The sequence below is a fragment of the Pelophylax lessonae genome (genome assembly GCF_965119305.1).
Source record: "Pelophylax lessonae genome assembly, chromosome: 9".
In the NCBI taxonomy this organism is placed as follows: domain Eukaryota; kingdom Metazoa; phylum Chordata; class Amphibia; order Anura; family Ranidae; genus Pelophylax; species Pelophylax lessonae.
Genome location: NC_138776.1, coordinates 151,471,768 through 151,493,862, shown reverse-complemented (window position 1 = coordinate 151,493,862; position 22,095 = coordinate 151,471,768). Strand labels below are relative to the sequence as shown.

Sequence of the window (22,095 nt, the reverse complement as noted above, 5' to 3'; positions counted from 1 at the left end):
TTTTTTTCTGCTTAGTCAGTAGTAAGGACCTAGTTCCCTGCTGGGATCTCTGCTCCTGGCATTTTTTCCTTTTTAAACTGAGTTTTTTTTCTTCTTTTATTTTCTGTTCCTGTGAGAACTACAATCAATTTGGTTCCTGTGAGAACTATAATCAACTACCGGACCGAGCGACGGGCTGGATATTCTAGATCCTTACGGTTTTCCCAGTCTGGCCAGCGAGCGCGTGCAGGCCTCAGCTCCGAGCTAGGTCGGCCGCGACAAAGTCCCACTGGACAGGGACTGGCTGGCGACTTAAGCGCCTCCCGAAGATGCATATCCCTGGTCATGACCCTGGTCATGACCTGAGTCGCAGCGTACCTTTGGCTCGCAGCACCCCCCCATTCCAAGATGGGGAGGTGGTCTGCCCAGAGTGGTGCCCACACGGTTCCTTGGTGTGGTAAGTAGTGTCTCCCTTTGTGGTTCCTCGGGGTAAACGTGGGCCCCTCCCTGGGATGGCCAGACCCCTGGGTTCCCTTCCATTCCCCCCAGCCCCTCTAACAGTCACGGTGGTCTTTTGGCCCCAACCACGGTGGTTACTGGGCTGAGGGGGGAGCAGATATTTCATCACCTGCAGGTCTGCTCCTCACGTGGCCAGATTGGGCTGAAAATTTAGACAGCTGCGTTGCTGCTTACTCGGGGCTGGCCAAGTGCCTGACCAAGCTGTCTGAGCTAATGATATAGAGGCTGGTACTGCCAATGGATGTGCACCTCACGAGGCCGGATCGAGCCAAGAATTGAGGCGGCGGCTTTGCAGCCTACTCACGGTTGTCTGAGTGCCAGACCAAGCTGTACGAGCTGCTGATATAGCGGACGGTACTGCCAATGGATGCCCGCCTCGCACGTCCAGATCGGGCAAAAAATTTAGGCCTACGGCCTACTCACAACTGACAGGATTAGCTGTCCAAGCGACTGACCAAGCTGCCCGAGTGACTGACCAAGCTAACAGAGCTGCTGATTTAAGCTAACAGAGCTGCTGATTTAAGCTAACAGAGCTGCTGATTTAAGCTAACAGAGCTGCTGATTTAAGCTAACAGAGCTGCTGATTAAGCTAACAGAGCTGCTGGCAGACTCGCAACTCATGCGGCCGGATCGGGCCCCAAATTTAGGCCGCTTTGCGGCCTGCTCGCGGCTGGCTGCCTGAGCTGCTGGCCAAGCTGTCCAAGCTGTAGACCAGGCTGTTTGAGCTGCTGACCGGATTAATAGAGCTGTGGACGGGCGTCCGCTTCCCCCCCTCTTAGGGGGGGGGGGCATACGGTGTGCCTGGGGGTGAAGCAGCCATTATTGTGTAGGTGAGGGTACTCTGCCTGCGTGTCTCCTTCACAGCGGACCCCCTCTCCCCCATCTAAGGCTACGTCCTCTATGGAGGGCAAACCTTGGGTCTGATAGATGGTCCTTTTCATGACCTTTAGCACGCGTCTCCTTGCGGGACTGTTTTCTGCGACCTCCCCTGCTTGTTATGTTCTCAGGGTGAGCTTAGCATATAGCGACTCTACTGGGCCTTCATCCACGCACTTCAGGTGCTCTGATGGTGAGGATGATTCCTCTTTTACTGCACATGCGCATGCAAAGGCGCTGGTGGATGTACTGGTTGTATCTGTGCAGGAAACTTTAAACATGGGGGATGCAGCTGCTTCTGCGCCAGAGGCGCCGGTCCCCTTGGGGCCCGCAGATTGTCTAAAGCGGCAAAGGTATTTCCTTTTTCCCGCCTATTGTGACAAAATTGTCACGAGTCTCTGGAGTTCTAAACGCAATATGGCAGTACCTAAGCGTTTCTATAGACGGTATCCCTTGAGGAGTATATGTTGAGTACGTGGGCATTTCCACCTAGTGGACTCTCAGATCTCCAGGTTAAATAAATCCACCCTAATCCAGGTGAAGGAGTCTCCGGTTTTAAAAGGTCCTTTTGACAGGAGAGCTGAGACTTAGGTCCGTCACATGTTTACTGTGGCCGGTTCGGTCCTTAGGCCGGTGTTCACCATAGCATGGTGTCCCTGACTTTCCTCAGTGGACAAGGCTTTTGCGCCAGGATCTGGAGGGGGAACACATTAATCCTGCCTTTGCAGAGCTGGCGGACTAGTTGGTCCTCTCTGGATGCGGCTCCCTTAGTCTCTGTGCTGTCCATGACAGCAATGATTCTTGATATGGCTGAAATGCTGGTCTGCGGACCAGACTTTCCAGAAGGCCTTATGTGATCTTCGCTTTGTGGGGAATTGTCAGTTCGGAGCCTCCCTGGAAAGACCCCCTCCAGAGGTTCCATGAGGACCTGGTCTGGTATGCCGAGAGCGGGTCCTTCCAGACCTGCAGACAAACACCCCTTCTGCCTGAAGGGGTGCTCTCACCTGTATCTGGGTTTGGGGAGGACGTCTTCACTTCTTCCGGACCCATGGACCTCCCCGATTAAAGAGAAGTGGGTCCGGCTACAAGATCGAGTTTTCTGTCTTCTCCTCCAAAGAAGTTCTTTCCGTCCAGCCTGCGTTATACCCAGACTGCCTGCAAGGTCTCTTCGGGGTGGTGCAAGACTTGCTACTACAAGGGGTGGTTGCTCCGGTCTCAGAATCAGAACGTTTGTTTCATGTTTGCAAGTCCCAGGAAGGGAAGCAAGGTATGTCCAATCTTGGACCTCAAGCTCTAAACCACTTGGTGCGGGTACAGATGTTTTGAATGGAGTCTATTCGTACGAGCATTATCAAGAGGTCTCACCTCAACCCCTCGGATATAAGCTATAACAGAAATGGACCATCTGCTAGTTATTATAAAGAGTCATCTGTCTCTGTTAAAGTCCTCACGAGGGGCTCCAGAAGGATAGTGCCAGATGGGAAGTACTGTACTAAGCTGATTCAGGGGTCTTCACCACAGCTTCCTCTCTTCGAAAAACTCTCTCAAACAACCTTCACTCGAATCCCTCTGAAGCCAAGCTTACAGCTCTGGAAGCAGCTGTTTGATGAGGCCAGAGCATCCAGAAGCTCTCCTTCTGTTGCGGCTTCCGCCGATAGAGGGAGGGAGGAATCCAGACGCCGAGTGGCCATGGAGGCAGGCTGGAGGTGGGAGAGAAATCCGCGCTTTCAGCATCAGCGGCGGTGGGAGGGGAGTCAGAAGGCCCAGGAGTCAGCAGCACAGAGCTCCTGCCTGCTCATGAGGACAAGACACTTATGTCCCCACATCCAAAACTTCTGCACCCTTCTCTCACAGATTGTCTCTGCAACCACCTCCTAACTCTTTCTCTACAACAGCTAAACTCTGCATGCAATCTGCTCACCTCTCAGGAGCATCCAGTCTTGGGGTTCCACAGTCCATTTGCAGCTCCCCTCTCTCTAACACTGGACAGCAGTGGCAAAGATATCATCAAGCAAGGGGCATCGGCATCTGAGCACCAGGCTGTTTCTCAGCCAGCATGGGATGCTCTCTCCGAAGACCATAAACACACACTGTGCCCTGGCAACTGTCCCTCTCTGTCTGCCAAGTGCCATGCAGGGAGGTTCTGAGGGAGCTGCCAGGAGCGCGCTGTCACTTGTAGCACAGAAGCTGGGCTTCTATGTTTAGAAATGACAGTAAACGGCAGTGACAGAGCTATTGCCGGCTGAAAAAAAGCCCTGGCTGGGCCTATGTTAAGGTAGGGGGCCTTAGAACTGCAGCTCCAATAGGCTCTACATTATTCTGGCCCTGTTTTCAGCAGGTACAGTGCCCCTTCAAATGAACGTGCTGCTATGCCCACGCAAATGTGGCCATGGGGAAACCGCAATGGTGTGAACCTAGACTAAAGCTGGGTACACGGGATTGAAATTCAGCCTCTTCAGCTGAAACTGGCACTTGATCTGTGTGTAGCCATCTATGTTCAACATAAGTCAATCATTAGACGCTTCTGTCAAACAGTTTATTCGTGTATTTTGATAGGAGAGGAGTCCCGCCTGCCAGAATACAACGCCACAATGGGGACTTCTTCCCTGTCAAAATACACTGCTTGTGTGGATGCAGGAATCTGAATTTCTTTTTTGTTCAACCAGCAGACAAAAAAAAAAAACTCAGTGTGTACCCAACTTTCCACTTTTAGAGATGTATACAAACATACAAACCAGTAACTTTGGTCAAGAGTAAATGCCAGGCAAATATAAAAAAATTACCAGTCTGTAAGTCTGTAATCTCTACTACATTAGGTATTTTTAAGGTAAATGCAGTGCTAAGATGTGACGTAATAGAAGCCTTTAGTCAAAATGCAAGTTGCTTTAAATATTCTTTTGCATGACTCCTAAAGAGCCCCAGGGACTCTCCGCACTCATGCTATACATACAGTAGATACTCTTCAGAAGTATATTTTGTTCTTTTCCTCCCACCACCTGAAAGTTTACTGAAGACTTTTATCTTATGTATTAAAAACCTCCGTCTGGAGAGTCTCAGAATATGGCAGGAAGTCTTTTGCACAGATCTTGCATTAGTACTCGTATACAATTGTTTTGTGAAACTTTCTAGTGGCATATGGCAGAAGTTCATTTGCATCAGAACTTATACTGGTTTACCTTTTTCTGTACAGCAATAGACCAACCATGCCACTTCTGTGCATTGTTTATTAAAGAAAGGTGTAGTGGTTTTGCGCACACATTCTCTTGTTACAAATTATGGTCATGACAAAAAATGTTTCATTTTTTTTTTTTTTAAATATTGCATATGACCATTTTGTAGTTTCAATCCAGCCAACTGTTGGAGCTCCTTTCCATTTTTCACATTTTCCTGGGCCATGTAGGACTGACAAAAAAGCTGTTTTTTTCTGGCTCAATTGCAATAACTACACCTTTTTGTCAGGGCAGTGACCTATCTCTTAATAAACAGCAGTGCATGAGCACCCACAGTACTCTAGGAATTCTTTGTCACATAATTATCCTCTTCACCAGGACTGGCCTAACATGCCATGCTTCACTCCATGTCTCTGTGTGTAAGTGGCTATATTAGAGGAGAAGAGCTTTGAATCATCGTATTGGACCTGTGCTTCCCCAATGACTGGTGGTCTGATAAAACGATAATGGGTGGGGGAATTATGAAAAAGCAGCAGGAGATGTAGATATGATGCAGATCCAAGAGTTAAATCAGGTCGTATTAAGGAGTGTTATAGATTGTGTAACTTGGTAAAGGAATTATTATTGCATTGTTTCCGGTCATTTACTGATTAGAGCTGAATAAGCACCTAGGGAGGGAATATACTGGCTGCAATGGCCACACAGTAAGTACCAAAAGGGTGAAGGTTGGGCACCAGGGCCCTACAACGCCGCATGTGCATTTGTTTATTGTGCCCCACTATGATGTATTCATTGACTGGTATATTTGTGCTTAAATGTACATATGAAGTAGAAATTAACAGGGAACATAATTCTACAAAACGCTTTGCCTGTCATTTGTCTAGAACAGGTTTTACTGAATTATTATACAGGTTATTTTTATCCAGCTGCTATTGAAATTTGTAACTTGAAGATTATCTGTCCCTACCACAGTGCACACTTACCCACAGATGAACTTCTCAGTTATTTATTCTACATGGCTGAGAATCAATCTGTGTAGCGTACCATCAATCTACTTTTGTAGCGAATTGGGGACATCTAGTAAATTCTGGCTTTTGTTTCAATTACAAATGTTTTGGGTGGAGTCGATGTGAACATTTGTGTGCTAATCTGTTCTACACCCCAGCATGAATAAAGTACCTGTACACACAGAAAAACAAATATGCATACTCGTGTGTTAAATGTAACTGTATCTTGTCAGATCTCATTGTATGCACTGCCAAGCAGTGTTGAGCAATGCTGTTCCTGTTCTTGGGGAAGGGCTTCCATGTTGAATATGATCAGCAGTAAACTTTGTTAGTCAGAAAAAATTCCCCTGAGATAGTTATGGGTATGACTATGAAAACCTCTTCCTTGTTTCCTAACTTTGCAAACAACTGTGCATTGCTTCACTGTACTTAATATAAATGAGTTGTATGCAGGCAAGCTTGAATTGGCGAGGGACTGGAAATGAATCTGTATTTCTTGTTGCTATTAGCTGATTGGTTTGACAGTTGGTTTGTAAAAATGGATTGTGTTGCAGTATGATTAATAGTAAAATTCATTGATAACAATCTATTGGTTTGCTGATTTATATTAAAGCCTGAACAGTAAAAATGGAAGGTAAAATGAGTTGCTGTGGGCAGGCATCATGTTTACACAATGCACACTCAGTGAAGAGGTTTTAGCAGTGCAGGTGGTTAGACTGAGTTCATTGCAGTCTCACACGTCTGCACAGCGCACAGCCTTATGTGTAGACTCAGATGTTTTGTTTCCTGCTTTGTAAAAGTGGGTGTTGCTGTGGCAGTCACATGACTGTGATGTCACTTCTCACAAAGCTGGTATTTTAGGGACTTTCCTCTGCTGCTCCAACTTTCCTGGGGCTCTTCCCCTCCCTTTATTTTTGTCCTTTCCCTGCACGAAGCACTGTCAGCCCTTTGTACTCCTTCATATTGCAGTTTTCCCCTGGATATTTTCACACAAGTCACTCGGGCTAGTTTTCTGTAAGAGAGGTTTACAAAATCTGCCTGTCATATCCTTACATGGGCACACTACAAGCACAAGAAGTGTGGCAGGCTCTGTTGGACTAGATTTGCTAAATGACCAGCCTTTGAATCCTCCTCCTTGTCTTTACCCAGGACCCCTTTTCTGATTATCCTACAAGGCTGGAAGTGAAAAATGAACAACGGACTCAAAGTGGAACCATTCGATCATGTAAGTACTTTGACAATCCTCTTGATCTGGTTTGAGACCTGTAAAGATTTGGCTATTTGCACTGTTATATTGTAAGACATCTAAAACAGTCTAATAGCTACTAGTGAAGGGCCATGTTTTTTTACATTTTCAGTGCTGGAGCAGTACATTGATGCATCCTAAGGGCACTGCTTTTCCAGCTATTGCTGGATTAGTTTCATTTTGACAGTGAGATTGACATCAGTGCATACACAGAGCAATTGGCTGTTGTGCGTACAGATTCTGTTACTGTTCTGCTTGATGTCACTCGAGTTCAGTTTTACAGAGCAGGGGCCATTTCCAGCCACCTTGTGAGATCATGCAGCATGTATTGTATATTTGCAGGAGGGTGTCAAATGAGCATAAACACTTTACCCTTTAAATGTAGAGTAACACATAACAACCCATCTAAATCCATCCTGTACTGATCTTACTTTGACAAAATGAATTCTGAATTGCTGCTGTGAGTCACTGCAATTAGCTCTGAGGATTAAGAATTATCTATTAAATAAGCACACTTTATGTTTTTATTATTTGTAGAAGTACATGCAATAAAAACAATTTACTTAGTCTATGTAAAATTGGTTTATACTAGTAATATGAACAGCTGTGACCATGAAAATATATATTGTGTAATCACATACATACACAAATACTCGGCACAATACTTTCTGCCCCTCCTTTTTCTAAAGAAGTTCAACTGAACCAAGATGATTGAACACTTTGCTGGGAGTTTGAACTGATGCTTGTGTGATCATTGAGTTGCCTTCATGGCAAAACATTCAGTTTTCTATAATCCCCCATTCCTGGCAGCATATACTCCCCTTTCCTTTTCTCCACTGTTACTCCATTCATTGCTTCTTGCTGAAATAAATACACATTACATCCTAGTATGGAGGACCATGTGAGTCAATCCATGTATCAGTGCTGGCCAATCAGTGCTGCTGTAGGGGAGACCATAGTCCTCTGTAAGCTGCAACCCCAGTGGCTCAAAGCTTACACATGGTTTTGTGAAACCAAGAGAAATATTATAGTATATGTAGGTTTGCTTTAAAGTTAAAGCGTTGCTTTGCCATGCATGGGGAAAGCACATATTCATTTTAAGGGTATATGATGATATGTAGAGGGTATAATCCAGTCTTTTTATTGTGATTAAGAAAAAGATCTAAAGTCTGTGGAGACCCCTGACCCTGCCAACCACAGTGGGCAATAACTAGCGATTGCATAGGCTAGAACAGTGTTTCTCAACTCCGGGCCTCAGGGCAAACTAACAGGCCAGATTTTAGGTATTAAATGTAGGGGATGCAGACTAGATTACTGCAATCACTGAACAGAAAATGATATCACCTGTGATGTATTTCAGTTATCTTGCAAACCTGGCCTGCTAGTGTTCCCTGAGGACAGGAGTTGAGAAACACTGGGCTAGAAAACTTCTTCCAAACAATAATTTGGATTTCAAACATCCTTAATAAAAAATGATTGTGGCCCAGCTGTGCTAAAAAGCTTTGATTATCATGGTCTGAAGAATCAGTTCCCTTGGAAGATCCTTTGTACTTTGGGTAAAGGAAAGAAAACCTCAAAATGGCTTGTCTGCGGGACCACAGGCTGTTTGAGACTGATTACTTTGGATGCCTTCATGTACATGACTGTTAAGGCAGAGACCAGCTTTGTGTCCTATCCCATTGCAGTGGAAACTTGATTTACTTGGTCCCACTTCCTTAATGACACTGTCATTAACATCAGTGTTTGTTTGACACTATTAGGCATGCTAGCCATACACGGTTAAAGGTTTAACCATTATCTAACTGGTTTTGCCGTCTACACAAATGAGGTGGATAGAGGAATCCCCTCCCTCTGAGGCACCTTATTCTGACAGCGGCTCCCACTGCTCCCGGAATAGACTGATCAGTGGCTGCAGCCGTTGATCAGTAAAAAATTTCCAGCATGTCCCTTCGACACAAGGAACCCGCTGAACTGGCTGAATTTCAACTAGTGATCGCTTTTCAGAGGGAAGCAGAGGAGTGGCTTGCAGGTATTCAGTAGGCAACTCTACTGCCTCCTGAATGGCTCAAAAAATATATATATATTTTTTTGCACGCAGCTATTTTTAATTGGATTACCACACAGCAACTACAAACCTAGCTTTTTTGGCTCATGGCTTCGTCCTATTGACTTCTATAGGCATGTTTGATAGGCAGTGACATCCTGACTGCAGCATGTGTACAGCCCTGTCTGGCTGTATGTTCTCTTTTGGGTGGGCAGGAAAACTTATATTTCTCTTTCATTCGTTGACATAAATCGTAACTATTGGGTTATATTGCTTCCTACTCCTCAGCTTGGTATATAACTCCCCTATCTGCTCTAGGTAATCAGTTTTAATCTCACTCAGGGTATTGTAATGAAATCAAAGGTTTCTTTATTCCTCAAAATAAAGTAGACAGAAGTGTACAGAACACACAGTGTGGTTATGAGTAAGCGACTAACAATGTCGTGAAACGCGTCAACCGGACACGTCTGTTCTGTACACTGTCTACTTTATTTTGAGGAATAAAGAAACCTTTGATTTCATTACAATACCCTGAGTGCCGTCTCACATTTGGATTTTCATACTCCTGGACGGCGGATCTGACCTGCACCGGGTCCGGAACCTACACCTGAGCAGCTCTCTCCTCTACCTTTAATCAGTTTTAATCTGTTAAGTCAGGAGTAAGGACCTAGGCTCCCGGCTGGGATCTCTGGTCCTAGCACTTTTCTCCTTCCTTACATCTTTTTTGTTTTTTTTCAACTGCCGGGCTGGGTGACGGACTGAATAATCTGGATCTAATGGTCCCCCCAGCCCAGCCAGAGAGCAGACCGCATCTAGGCGCCAGGTCGGCTGCAACATAGCCTCAAGGACAGAGGCTGGCCCGCAAGTTAAATGTCCCCCAGGGTCGCATACGACCAGGCTTGGGTCTGAGTTGCAGCGGTCCCTTGGCCTACAGCTCCCCTACTTCGGTGGCGAGGATTCTGTCTAGAGCATTACCCGCACCATGGAAGGGTAAGTACAGTCCTCCCTCTCCCCTTTTTGGCGTTTTTTTTTTTTTGGGGTGGACGCGGGTAACCTTCAGAAACGATCAGACCTGCCTGTAGGTTCCCTCCCCCCATCCTTAAATCCCTCAGTGAGCTGGGCTTCCCCCACTCCATTTTCCCCTCTCTGGACCTGGAGTCTGGTGGGGGTCCCAGGGTAGAGGATGCAGCAGAGACCCCTGGGGTCTCCCCCGCTATCCCCACTCTCCAAGGGTCCTGGGATAGTGTGCGTCATGCCCTTGCAGTCTGGAGGGGTCCCAGTGTGGGAGACCCCTAGGTTCATGCCTTCCTGTTTTCAGTGTGGGTATAATGCAGGGGGGTCCCAGTGCAGAGTGCGCAGTGGAGTCTCCCCTAAACACTAGTTCTACCTTCAGGAGGGATTCTCTTGCAGAGGGTGCAGTGTGGCAGAGGGCGCAGGGAAGATCCTGGCAGCATGCTTCAGCGTTTGCAGCTGATGGTGGCCAATTTTACCTTAGTCTCGGAAGATGCTGGAGATGACCGAAGCCTTGTGGGGATGCCGAAGCTCCTCCTCTTCCTCAGTTTCATCTTCCTCTTCCTCCTCAGGTTCCTCTTCCTGTGCCCGGGACATATGAACAGGTATGGCATCCATGATGCTGGGTTCAAATTCTCGGCGCTCCTCCGGTCAGTAGGGTGAGTCCTTGGGGGTCCCTGTTATTTCTCTCTCTGCTGATAGGTACCCTGAGCCTTGAGGGGATCCTTTAGCAGTGCCATAATATTGTTTTTGTATTGCAAAATCTTCCTTTCCTTATGGAGCCTCAGGGTCACATCTCCTCCACTGGACCCCCTCATGGAGGTGGCAGGTCCCTTGGATCCCCAGCTTCCAATGGTTGCTCTGACAGCGGTCCTGCAGTCCTTAGTGTCCCAAGTGGAAGTAGCGTTTGGGCAAAGGCCCAGGAGGAAACATCCCCAGCCTTCCCCTGCTTAGTCTGTCTCATGTGATTCTGAGCCTGATGCCGCCATGGACAAGGCCTGTTCAGGGGGACTTAATATCACACTCCCAGATCCATCCAATAGTGAGTATGATTCCTCCATGGTCGCAGCAAGGAATGAAAAAGCGCTGGTAGATGCACTTATCACTGCAGTGCGGGAGACTTTAAAAATGGAGGATGCAGCTGATGTAGCCACGGACGTGGCTGTGTCGTTTGGTACGCATAAGTCACCTTGTACTCCAATGGTGTTTCCTTATGTGCCTTATTTTAACAGGTTTTCCTGTAAGGAATGGTAACAACCAAAATTATACTTTGTGGTCCCCAAAAGTTTTGCTGTACGTTACCCTTTTGAGGAGTCACTTTTAAAAAGCGAACTAGTTCACCAGCGGTGGACCCTCCTGTTTTCAGGTTGAATAAAGCAACCATGATCCCAGTAGAGGAATTCCTGTCCTTTAAGGACCCGGCTGACAGGAAAGTGGAGGCTGTGGTACGCAGCATGTTTACTATGGCTGATTCGGCATTGCGGACAGTCTTTGCCTCAGCCCTGGTGTCTCAGACCCTAACTGAATGGGCCAAGCGTTTGCGCCAGGGCCTGAGGAGTGAGCAGTTCCCCGCTGCTTATGTTGATTTAGCGGACCAGTTGTTCCATGGGCTGCAGTTTATTTGTGATGCAGCTTTGGATACAGCTCCTGTGCTGTCCATACTTTGTTTCAGCGTTGGTGATAATCACGTGCTGTGGCTTAAGAATTGGTCCGCACACCAAGTCTCTAAGAAGGCTCTCAATGATTTGCCCTTTCAAGGCGATCGCCTGTTTGGGGCTACCCTGGAGGACATCATTAAGGGTATCACGGGGGGCGTGGTTAGAGTATCTTCCTTCCACAGTCAAGGAAAGGGAAGGAGCCTTGTCACAGACGGGGCCCTCCTCCTCCTCAGCCCATAGAAAATTATTTTGTGCTTCTGGGGGAATAAGGTAAATAGATCTTTTAAATCTTCCCCGGGAGGTTCCAAGCAACCTTGGTCTGGTAAGCCTAGAGCTAGCTTTTCTGAACCAGCAAAGACCCTTTTAGCAGGAAGGTCTGCCCTCACCCATTATTGGGGTGGGGGGACATCTTCACTGGTTTCTGGCCCTGTGGACTTCTTTGAGTGTCAAGGAGATCCGCAAAATGTTTCTTTTGGGGGTACCCAGAAAGGGGGGCAAAGTTTGTTCTTTTCAGGTTTTTTAGGTCCAGAGTCTCCTTGTGTGGATTTAATCCCTGCAAAGGTTCAGGTGATGTCCAAACTACCTAAGGTCCCCCCTATCTCTGTCCAGGGAATTGATTTACCTAGGTCTGATTTTAATTCTGACCGGGGTGTTCCTTCCCCTGGACAAATTTCAGGAACCACAGGCTGTGATTCACCGGCGGCTGTCACAGAAACAGTTCTCTCTCCCGATTTGCATACAGGTTCTGAGTCTGGTGATATCCACCTTCAAGACAATAAGGCCAGTATCATCCTTGGCTCAGGCTTCTTCCGCAGTTCCTGCGAGGAATCAAGAGCGAGAAGACCAGTTGTCCCAAGGGCTAATCTACTATCCTGCTTTACAGTTGCTTGTTTTAATGGCTTAGCTATTGAAAGTCAGGTACTTGAGAGATATAGGTTTGCCTGGATCAGTGAACCCTACTATGGTAAAGGCGAGGAAGTTGTCTTCCAACAAGATATACCATCGTACACGGAAAGCGTACATTTCTTGCTGTGAGTCGATTGGTGCTCATCCTCGATCCTTTTCTGTGGCTTGGATCTTAACCTTTCTTCAAGGCCAGGTGTCTGCCTTGGCAGTCTTCTTTCAGCGACCCCTAGCCATGCACTCTTTAGTTCATACCTTTTATTCAGGGGGTTCGACATGTGGCTCAACCTGTACGGTCTCTTTTGCCACCATGGGATTTAAATTTAGTGTTTTCAGTTCTCCAGAAACCTCCATTTAAGAATATTCTGGAGATTCCCTTGTCTATGTTATCCCAGAAGGTTACATTCTTAGCGGCTATTACCTCGGCCCACAGGGTATCTGAATTGATGGCATTATCTTGACGCAGTCTCTATTTGGTGGTCCATAGGGATAAAATGGTCCTTCATCCCTGTTCATCATTCCTGCCCAAAGTTGTCTCTGACTTCCATTTGAATGAGGACATTGTGTTGCCTTCCTTATGTCCCAACCCGGCTCTTTCCAAGGAATTTGCTTTGCATACCTTGGATGTGGTTTGTGCAATTCGGGTGTATCCTTCTAGAGGTCAGACTCACTTTTTGTGGTTACGGACGGACCAAGAAAAGGGCTCGCTGCTTCTTCGGCTACCATCTCCAGATGGGTCAGACCGATGGTGACTCAGGCCTATTCTGTTAAAGGTCAGGTTCCACCTTTCCTTGTCACGGCACATTCTACTCGGGCACTGAGTGCTTCTTGGGCCTTCTGTCATCAGGCATTTATATTGCAAGTTTCCAAGGCAGCCACTTGGACGTCGGTGCATACTGTCACAAAATTCTGTAAGGTAGATACTTTGGCATCTGCGAATGCTTCTTTTGGCCGCAAATATTTGCAGGCTGCTGTCTAAGAGGGGCTGTTAAGAGGTGTTTTTCTTTAAACTTTTATTTTTCAGACCTGGTTAAGGCTCCTGTGTTCTGGTTAAGGGCACTTAAGTTTAGCCTTGGGTTATTTTCCTCACCCCTTTTTTTCCTTTTGGCACTGCTTTTGGACGTCCCAGTAGTTGCGATTTATGGAGCACTGTGTCCGTTGATGAACGAAAGAGAAAATGGGATTTTTCTTATTTACCGTAAAATCCATTTCTCTGAGTTAATTAGACGGACACAGTACCCACCCCTCTATGTAGTCCAGATACTTCTAAAACTGCTTGGTACTAAACTGATTACCTAGAATTGGGGGGGGGTCCCAAGCTGGGGATGACCCATGGGCATAGCCAGGTGTTTTTAGTTTTGCCTAGTCCTACTGTTGGAGGGAATATAACCTAGTAGTTAGCGCTGTGTCCGTCGATGAACTCAGAGAAATGGATTTTACGTTAAGTACAAAAATCCAATTTTTTATTGCCCCCTTGACACCCATCAAAACAAGGCCTTTTTTTGATAGTAAATATTTCAGGGAATGAAGGAGGAAAAAGGATTAAGATTAGGTTTTAAGAGTTTTTACACTGCAATAGTGTAGCTATTGCCACACTGCCACACGGTTGGCTGCTTGTTGCACCGAACTGTCAAGAGCAGTGCATTTTACCCAATGTGTTATGTACAGTTTGGTATGGTTTGTTCTTATCCTTCACTGTGTGGCAACTACAGTATTGATAAAGTAAAAGCTAAACTGAAAAATCCCCCCCCCCCCCAATTCCCTTACATAGATCTAATAGACCAGAGGAAGATAAAATTTCCAAGCCACTGCTGAAAAAGTACATTCTGTCAAAATGATCTCTGGTGCTCTCACACTGAAACTTGTGTACTGATTTCCAGATTTCTATCATTTACTGGAGTGAAGAAAGGGCGAAGCTGTTACATATAGTAATCACAAATTTGGTTTCATTTTGTCTTTGTGAGATTAGCCATATTGTACAAGCCTATTTCTTTGCCTCCAATTTTTCGTAAATGTGCCTCTAATTAGTTATAGATGTATATTTTTGTTAATTTAGTTTTAACATTAAAACAATGGACCTATTACAAGGTAAAACACTGGGATATAACATGACCAGATTTACCTAATAAACAATACTTACACACGGGCCAAATGTCTGGAGACACCGGTCGGTTCAGTAAAAACCAGCCGACATTTGGTCCTTGTGTATGCCAGCGGGTGCGACACAAGCTTGTTGGACCAGCATGCTGGAAAACAAATGGCTGAGAGCGCTGACTAGAGTGTTCTGGTGGGAGGGCTGTCCCCCTGTCTGAACACAACAGCTCAGCGGGGGAGATTACTGTACTAATGTTAGATCGCTAGCACAGCGGCTCCCACCGTAGCTGTCCGTCCACTGGGTTGAACAAAAAAAAAAACTATTAGTGTGTACCGGGCTTTAGGCTGGCCATACATGGTAAGAATTTGAAAGAAATTTGCACAATTCCCCCATCAACAGACAGGGTTGACAGGAGAATTAGCAATTGTGATTATTGCTGGCAGCTATAGTGATAATCGCAAAAGAATCCAGCAATCTGGATGTACCCAAGTTGATCGATCAACTTTGTAAGTTCAGCCTGCCAATTAACGGTTCGAATCTCGGCTGGTTCCTGCTGAACTGGCCGAGATTCGAACCATGTATGGCCTGGCCTTAGCTGAAGTCCCATAGCAAATATGTATATTTTATCAATACAGCTGTTATTGTGGTGATGCATAAAAACAACATTACTTGTTCATGGACAGTGTAGGATTGGTCTCCTTAACCACTTACCGCAAAGTGACGTACCCGTACGTCGGCTGACTTTGCGTGGTTATACCGGGATGATGCCTCTAACTAGAGGCATCATCGCAGTACCGTTGTTTAGAGCCGGCGGTTGGCATTCCAGCGGTAACGAACGATGCGGCTCAGAAGCAGCTCGATCGTTACCCCGGCGAGCGGGAGGGAACGACTCCCGCCGTCTTCCCGTTCTCCCGTCCCACCGAGCAACCAGCCGGCACCTCCGCCGGCTGGATGGAGTCCTGATCTTAGCCCGATGCGGCTTCGATCGGGCCTCCGATGACGTGACCCGGAGGCGGCGTCCATTACGTCACATCCGGTTTACTCGGCTGCTAAAGGCGGCAGATTCAAAAAGTGAGTGTATTCAAAAATGCCGTTTTTAGGTTTTTGAATACATGGAAGTGTAGTGGAGGTGTTTGAGGTCTTTTAGACCCTCGATCCCTCCATAAAGAGTACCTGTCACTGCATATTGCTGTCACGAGGGATGTTTACATTGCTTGTGACAGCAATAAAAGTGATCAGATTTTTTATTTTTTTTGAAAACCTGTGTTAAAATAAAAAAAAAAAAATAAAATAAATGAATAGGAAAAAAATAAATTAAATGTAGTCGCTCCCGTCGCCGTTAGCTCCCGCACGAAAGAAAACGTATATGGAAGTCGAGCCACGAATGAAATCACTGTTCAAACCACACATGTGAGGTATCACCGCAATCGCCAGAGCGTGAGCCATTCCAGGGGTGTGCGCAATTTTAAACTGTAACATGTTGGGTATCTATTTACTTGGCGTGACATCATCTTTCACAATATACAAAACAAATGGGCTAACTTTACTGTTTAGTTTTTTTTAAATGCAGTGAAATGTGATTTTTCGTAATTTTTCCAAAAAAATGGCGTTTGAAAGACTGCTGCACAAATACCGCGTGATAAAAAATATTGCAATGACCGCCATTTTATTTTGTCTTTGCTAATTTTCTAGCAAAAAATCCTGATTTTAACTTGTAAACAAAAAGTGTCAAAAATAGGCCTGGGGCTTAAGTGGTTAAGTTATCTTTGGCTTATGTCTGTTATCATTTTTTTTAATTTCTTTATTTGAACTTTGATTTTTCATACACAAAATTGATAAATAAAAAAAAAAAAATCACATATATCAAATATACATACAACCAATTCCCCCCCCCCCCCCTTCCCTCTCCTCCCATTCCCCCAAGTCTCCTCTTTTTCCTCTTTTAACTCACTTCCTCTCTTTCTTCCTCCCAGTCTCCCCCCCCCATCCCCCCGTCCCCCTGTCACCTGTTCAGCCCATATCTCCGCATATTTCCTAGTTTTCTTTAATTTTATCCAGCTTTCCCAGGTACTAGTGAATTTTCCTATATGGTCCTCATCCCTAATACTCGGGTACTCCATTTTGTAAATATATTCAAGTCTTTTAAACCATGCTCTTATTGTGGGACTTTCTGGATCCTTTTTTTTTTTTTTTTTTTACCTCAGTGAAGTAAGTGGAAGAGGGCTTTGTTTAGTTTCACATTTTCTATAGGAAATCACTTGCAAATTTTGTGGCTATTCTACGTCATCCTTTTTTTTTTTTTTTTTATCTCTGCTGCTTCATTCTTGAATTTGTTTCTGAATACTAACTAGGATAACACAAGTAGAACAGGGCAGCTCTTCTTATGAATAATAACCTCAGGACTTCCCATAATTCAGCAAAAACTGATTAATCACAATTATATACACATACACATTTTGGTAATCTACTAGTAGCTGCTGAGTCTGTATTAGTAGGATAACTATAAGCATATTTTGAAAGTAAACAAATAGGCACTTGTGTGTGGAGCAAGACCAGTCATTCTCAACCAGGGATCCATGGAATGATGGGGTTCTTCAAGAGTGCGCTAGGGGTTCCTTGAGCTGTGGCTGACTGACCCTCCATCTGATGGTGCCTGCCTGGTTCTGGGTTCAGTGTCACTTAGCAGAGCCAGCTGCACAACACTTTCTTATTATCTTATCTGTAAGGGGGGGGGGGGATTCTTCCCACTGACCACCAATGTAAGAATCATTATTCCTACTGACCTCCTTAAATTTTATTAGGGGTTTCCTGAAAATCGTTTGAAGGGTTACCCTGGGGAAAAAAGGACGAGAAAGGCTAAACTAGACATTTTGTTGCAAGAAAGTATCAAAGAATTAAGTGAATTCCTGTACTTGCCAAAGAAGGAATGCCAAAAACAAGCAGGCAGGTAGCCTGGGACAGATCTTGCTGTCCTATGTGGCACTAGGTACCAACTTGAAACTACTTCATATGATGGTTCCAGGGTGAAGATGTTTGGGGAGACTCTATGGTCTGCATGCAAAATGTCTGCCCAATCTTCAGGCATAAGGTCCAAGGCTAAAGCTGGTCATACACTAGCCGAAAAATAGTTTGAACTCATTTTCAAAACACAAAAAATCGGCCGTGAGAGCAGACGATAGTGCCATCATGTAATGACCAAATTTCGAATGATAAATCGTTCAATGGAAGTTTTTCGTTCAGTTTGTCACATATGCCTAGTGCAAACAGTTCGGCCTGAGAAACACAACCTTTCAATTTATCGTTCGTTCGGCAGAAATTTCCAAACTGTTCTTTCGATTTTTCGGCTCTGAAAATGTAAAAACTATTTTCTATTTGTGTCCATTAACTGGACGAAAAACTAACGATCGGGCCAAATGACAGATTTTTTTTTTTCGGCTAGTGTATGGTCAGCATTAGTCAGTTGCCCATTTGGAGACCTACTGTAGGCTGGGAGAGATGGTTTTGGAGTGGTAAATAAGGTGATCTAGAGAGTGGTAACTACTCTCCTGGCATGCAGATATGAGATGCGCAGGTGTTTGTACATAGTCGTTATGTTAGAGCATGTGCCGGCAGTATTTTGGCAGTATAGAAATGTTTTATCTGAAGGACTTGGAAATTCTTGCAAGCTAGGAAAAGGCTTAAACTAAGCATGCAGAAGAGACTAGGCGGTATAGGTGTGGTTTATGCTTCAATCTGTTCCAGAAAAGCAGGAAGTGCTGAGTAAGAGGGTTACAGATCTGTCCCCCTTAATGCAAGGTGAGCCAGAGTATATGGTCTATGGTGTGGGCATCCGCATTAATAGCCTCCAATCTGACCCGAAGGGGAACTTCCTGGTGGCAAGATATTTGAGGAGCAGTGCTAACTGCACTGCCCGATTTTAATATTTAGAAAAATAATCAATTTCTAGACCCCAATCCAATTTAGGCCAGGGTCGTGTGGATTTTGGTAGCAAAACATTTTAAGCTTCACAAACATGGGTAAACCGTTTGTTTTCTTATGGGTATATATTCCAGACATGCCAGTTATGTGTTCCCTGGTTCTACTGTTACCTTGCTCTTGTAAATAGTACAGGAAAAAGTTAGAGAAAATGAAAAAATGATGACAAGATTAGGTTAAGTCTTGAGCTGTAACTTTTCTGAATGTGTGGGTCAAACTTTAATTGGATTTTGTGCTTCCCCCTAACCAGTATTTTTGCAATGGAGATCCAGATGGTGGTTTTGATTATACCCCATTTATAGAGTCTCAGGATCCTGAGCAAGAAATACGTAAGTATTCTTTTTTTCTATATCAGTATCAAAGTGTTAATTAAGCAGCCAATCAGTTAGCATTTTCAGGAGGTCAGGTAGAGCTTTTTCTAAATTGTTTTGCAGTGATACATAGTTACACGTGTGTACTATTTGCATACCTGAATGTGAGGTATTATTTGATTGGGTGAGGTGGAGATTGTGGTGTCACAGCCCCCGTCTCTCCACCTCATCCAATCAGAGAATGATTCATCCACCATTGAGAAAAATGCATGGCGCCCGTGCTGGGTGTGAGAAAAAAAACTTTATCGGATACCTTGCAACAATATCACATGAGCTGTTTCCTAATAGATGGTAGGACAGCATCTGGGAAGCATGTCCTTTTAATTGGTTTTATTTATTTATTACTTTTTGATTTATTCATGCTTGGGACAAACATAAATTTACAGTACACTTGGGGGGAAAAAAACAAAAAGTGGCAAACTCGATGGACCACTTGGTCTTTTTTTTGCTGTCACTCTTCTATGTTTGCATGTGCTATGTTACTTTAACCCTTTTGCTGCCAGGCACTGTCCTCCACTTTTAAACTCATGTGGCCAGACCATTTTTTGCAGTGTTTCCATTCATTTTTATTTTTTCCTCCCAGCTTTCATAGTTTGGGAAAAAAAAAAAAACCCTAAACAATACATTTTCTGAAAGCACATGACCAGCAGATAAAAATCAGTAGCGCTTTTTTTAAGACCCAGTGATATTTGCGCAAATGTTTATCAAAACGGTATTTTCACTAGAAATGAAAAAAAATAAGAAAATTATTTGAAGCCACCATCTTAGGATTGGTAAGATGCTATATTTATATTTTTGGTTTTGGGTTTAAAGTCATTGTAAACCCATATTTATTTATTTTTTTAAATGGCAAATGTCCAACAATAGTTTTGCACAGATCATCCTTGATCCTCCTATTCTCGTGTCACCTACTGGCGCTGTAGGCTCCACCCCCTTTGCTGAGTGGCCACCATAGCAAGCCGCTTGCAATGGGGGTACCCATGCAGGCTCATTTCCGAGCCACGCTCTGTATGTCTATTGTAATTGGTAGCTGCGGGAGCCAATGGCTCCCAATGCTGTCTCTGAGCTATTGAGGAGGGAAAGAGCGAAGGGAGCGAGATCCGGTTTAAGTAAGTAAAGGGTTTGGTTGGAGGGGAGCTGCACTCAGACGGTTGTTTATCTTGTGCAGAAAATTCATTAAGGGTAAAAAAAATGAACCTTCACTCTTTAGAAAACACTTTAATACTGCCTTAATTTGGATGTACAAATCAAGATATTCCAAAGTATATAATACTCATTTAATCTTGGCACTTAAAACTGCACCTTGGCTACTCCTTTTCATCAATTTGTAGGATGTTCTTTGCAGAATCACATACTAAAACGGCTCCATATAGCCAGAAATATAATGAGTGCAATTTAAACAAATACTTTTAACACATGCTTTATTTTTTATTTTTTCCAAAACACATGCTCTTTATTTTGCTAATTAGGTTTCATTTTTCCTTGAGCTTGTGTTATCTGACTTTTTTTCTCTTTTCCTTTTAAGCAAATGGTCCACACCTGGCAATCATAGAGCAGCCCAAACAGGTAGGTAAATTACTGTACAGTCACATTGATCACTCATCTTTTTCTCAGAACATATTTTGCCAGCATGAAAGTGAGTGCATTTCTGCATCTTTGCTAATGACACTTTAGACATAGACCTAAATCTAACTCCCAAAAAAGTGCCCTTGACACTTCATGCTGTTAATCCCTTAAATTAATGTTTGCCTCTGTTCATTAGGTGTTGTATTAGATCTTTACGTTCAAGAGGCCGGGAATTATTATTAAATTGTTTCTTTAAAATGGACCATGAACTTTCATCATAGTATCTATTAGAATTAATTTGGACCCTTTATCCTTGTGTGGTCAGAGCCATGGTATAGATGAAACCCACAACTCTTTCATGCAAGTTAATTCATTTTAGATTTGATTCCCTGAAGACACTCCTCCTGCCAATAACATTTTGCTTTTGATGGCATTGGCTAACCAACACAAATAAACTTGTCCACTAGCATTCCCTTTTTGGAGTTATTTACAAAGGGAACTGCAGACCCAACAGAGGGTGCTTGGTCAGCACTGGTTCTACCAAAGGGTGTGCTCCTGTGAAAGGTTTAGAAATGTTGGTTTTCTGTATTCCATGCTAATGTATTGACCTTTACAGCGCGGCTTTCGATTTCGCTATGTATGTGAAGGACCATCCCATGGTGGACTACCTGGGGCATCCAGTGAGAAAGGGAAGAAAACCTATCCAACAGTTAAAGTGAGTTATTCTCATTTTGCGTACTAGCTTGTATGTCTCAGGAATTCCAGTGCAGGGAATACATTCAGAAATCCCAGTTCTATCAAGTCACCACAATCATCATAATCATTTAAAGACTGCTTACTAGATAGGTTTTTCCTCTTGTGATATACACAAATAAATTGGGAATCCAGCTTCATCAGAGTGATGCTTTATGACCTAATGGAGGAGTATAGGCACACTATATTGGATATAGGAAACTGGGGGTTTGTCTCTCCACCAGTATATACCCAGTGTCGGTTTTAGGTGATGTTGTTGAACAGAGCCTTATCGTTGTATAATACGCGTATCAGCCTTTTTCAAACTATATATTAAATAACAATTTTCTTGATGAGGTAAGTCCTAAATGGTAGCATACTGAAGGGAGCAGCTCTCTATCCTTGAGTGGGTTAACTTATTACCTACAGTCTCAGGTAAAAGTGCTTTCTGATCATTTTTTTGTTTTTCTCATATTTTTTTTTTATATCTTTATTGCAGATCTTTAATTATGTTGGCATGGCCAAGATTGAAGTGGATTTGGTTACTCACACAGACCCACCACGTGTTCATGCTCACAGCCTTGTTGGAAAACATGCCAATGAGACAGGAAGTTGTGTGGTGACTGTAGGGCCTAAAGACATGACTGCTCAGTACGTTTGTGCATAAATCAGATTTATTCTCCCTAACCTCTCCTACCTTCTCTTCTCCCTTTATAGATGATACAGAGGACAATTCACTAATGTTTTATTATATGCAATTTTAGTGTCACATGATTGATTTGCATAAATTATGGCATATGATCACTTAAGAACCAATTCATTAATTCTCAATTTTGAGATGAATAAAGACAAAGCTTCATTACATTTAATTCACTAAAAAATATTTATCTTTTGGTTCAGGCATTCAATATTTTAGGAATGTAGAAACTAACAATCAGGAAAA

The 22,095-nt window shown here is 44.1% G+C and overlaps 1 protein-coding gene across 2 annotated transcripts in view; it reads left to right on the top strand.

Annotated features, from left to right (window-relative positions):
* The window catches only part of NFKB2 (nuclear factor kappa B subunit 2), a 94,550-nt gene that overhangs the window by 31,411 nt on the left and 41,044 nt on the right, over positions 1–22,095 (top strand). Inside the window, exons 2-6 of one of the 2 annotated variants that reach the window (XM_082267405.1) lie at positions 6,701–6,776; positions 18,734–18,812; positions 20,380–20,420; positions 21,037–21,135; positions 21,652–21,803. In XM_082267405.1, the coding sequence (XP_082123531.1) occupies positions 6,741–6,776; positions 18,734–18,812; positions 20,380–20,420; positions 21,037–21,135; positions 21,652–21,803 (407 nt within the window). In that variant the 5' untranslated portion in view covers positions 6,701–6,740. Of the gene's footprint in view, positions 1–6,409; positions 6,777–18,733; positions 18,813–20,379; positions 20,421–21,036; positions 21,136–21,651; positions 21,804–22,095 lie in introns of those variants that run through there. The other variant, XM_082267404.1, reaches the window with a different exon arrangement.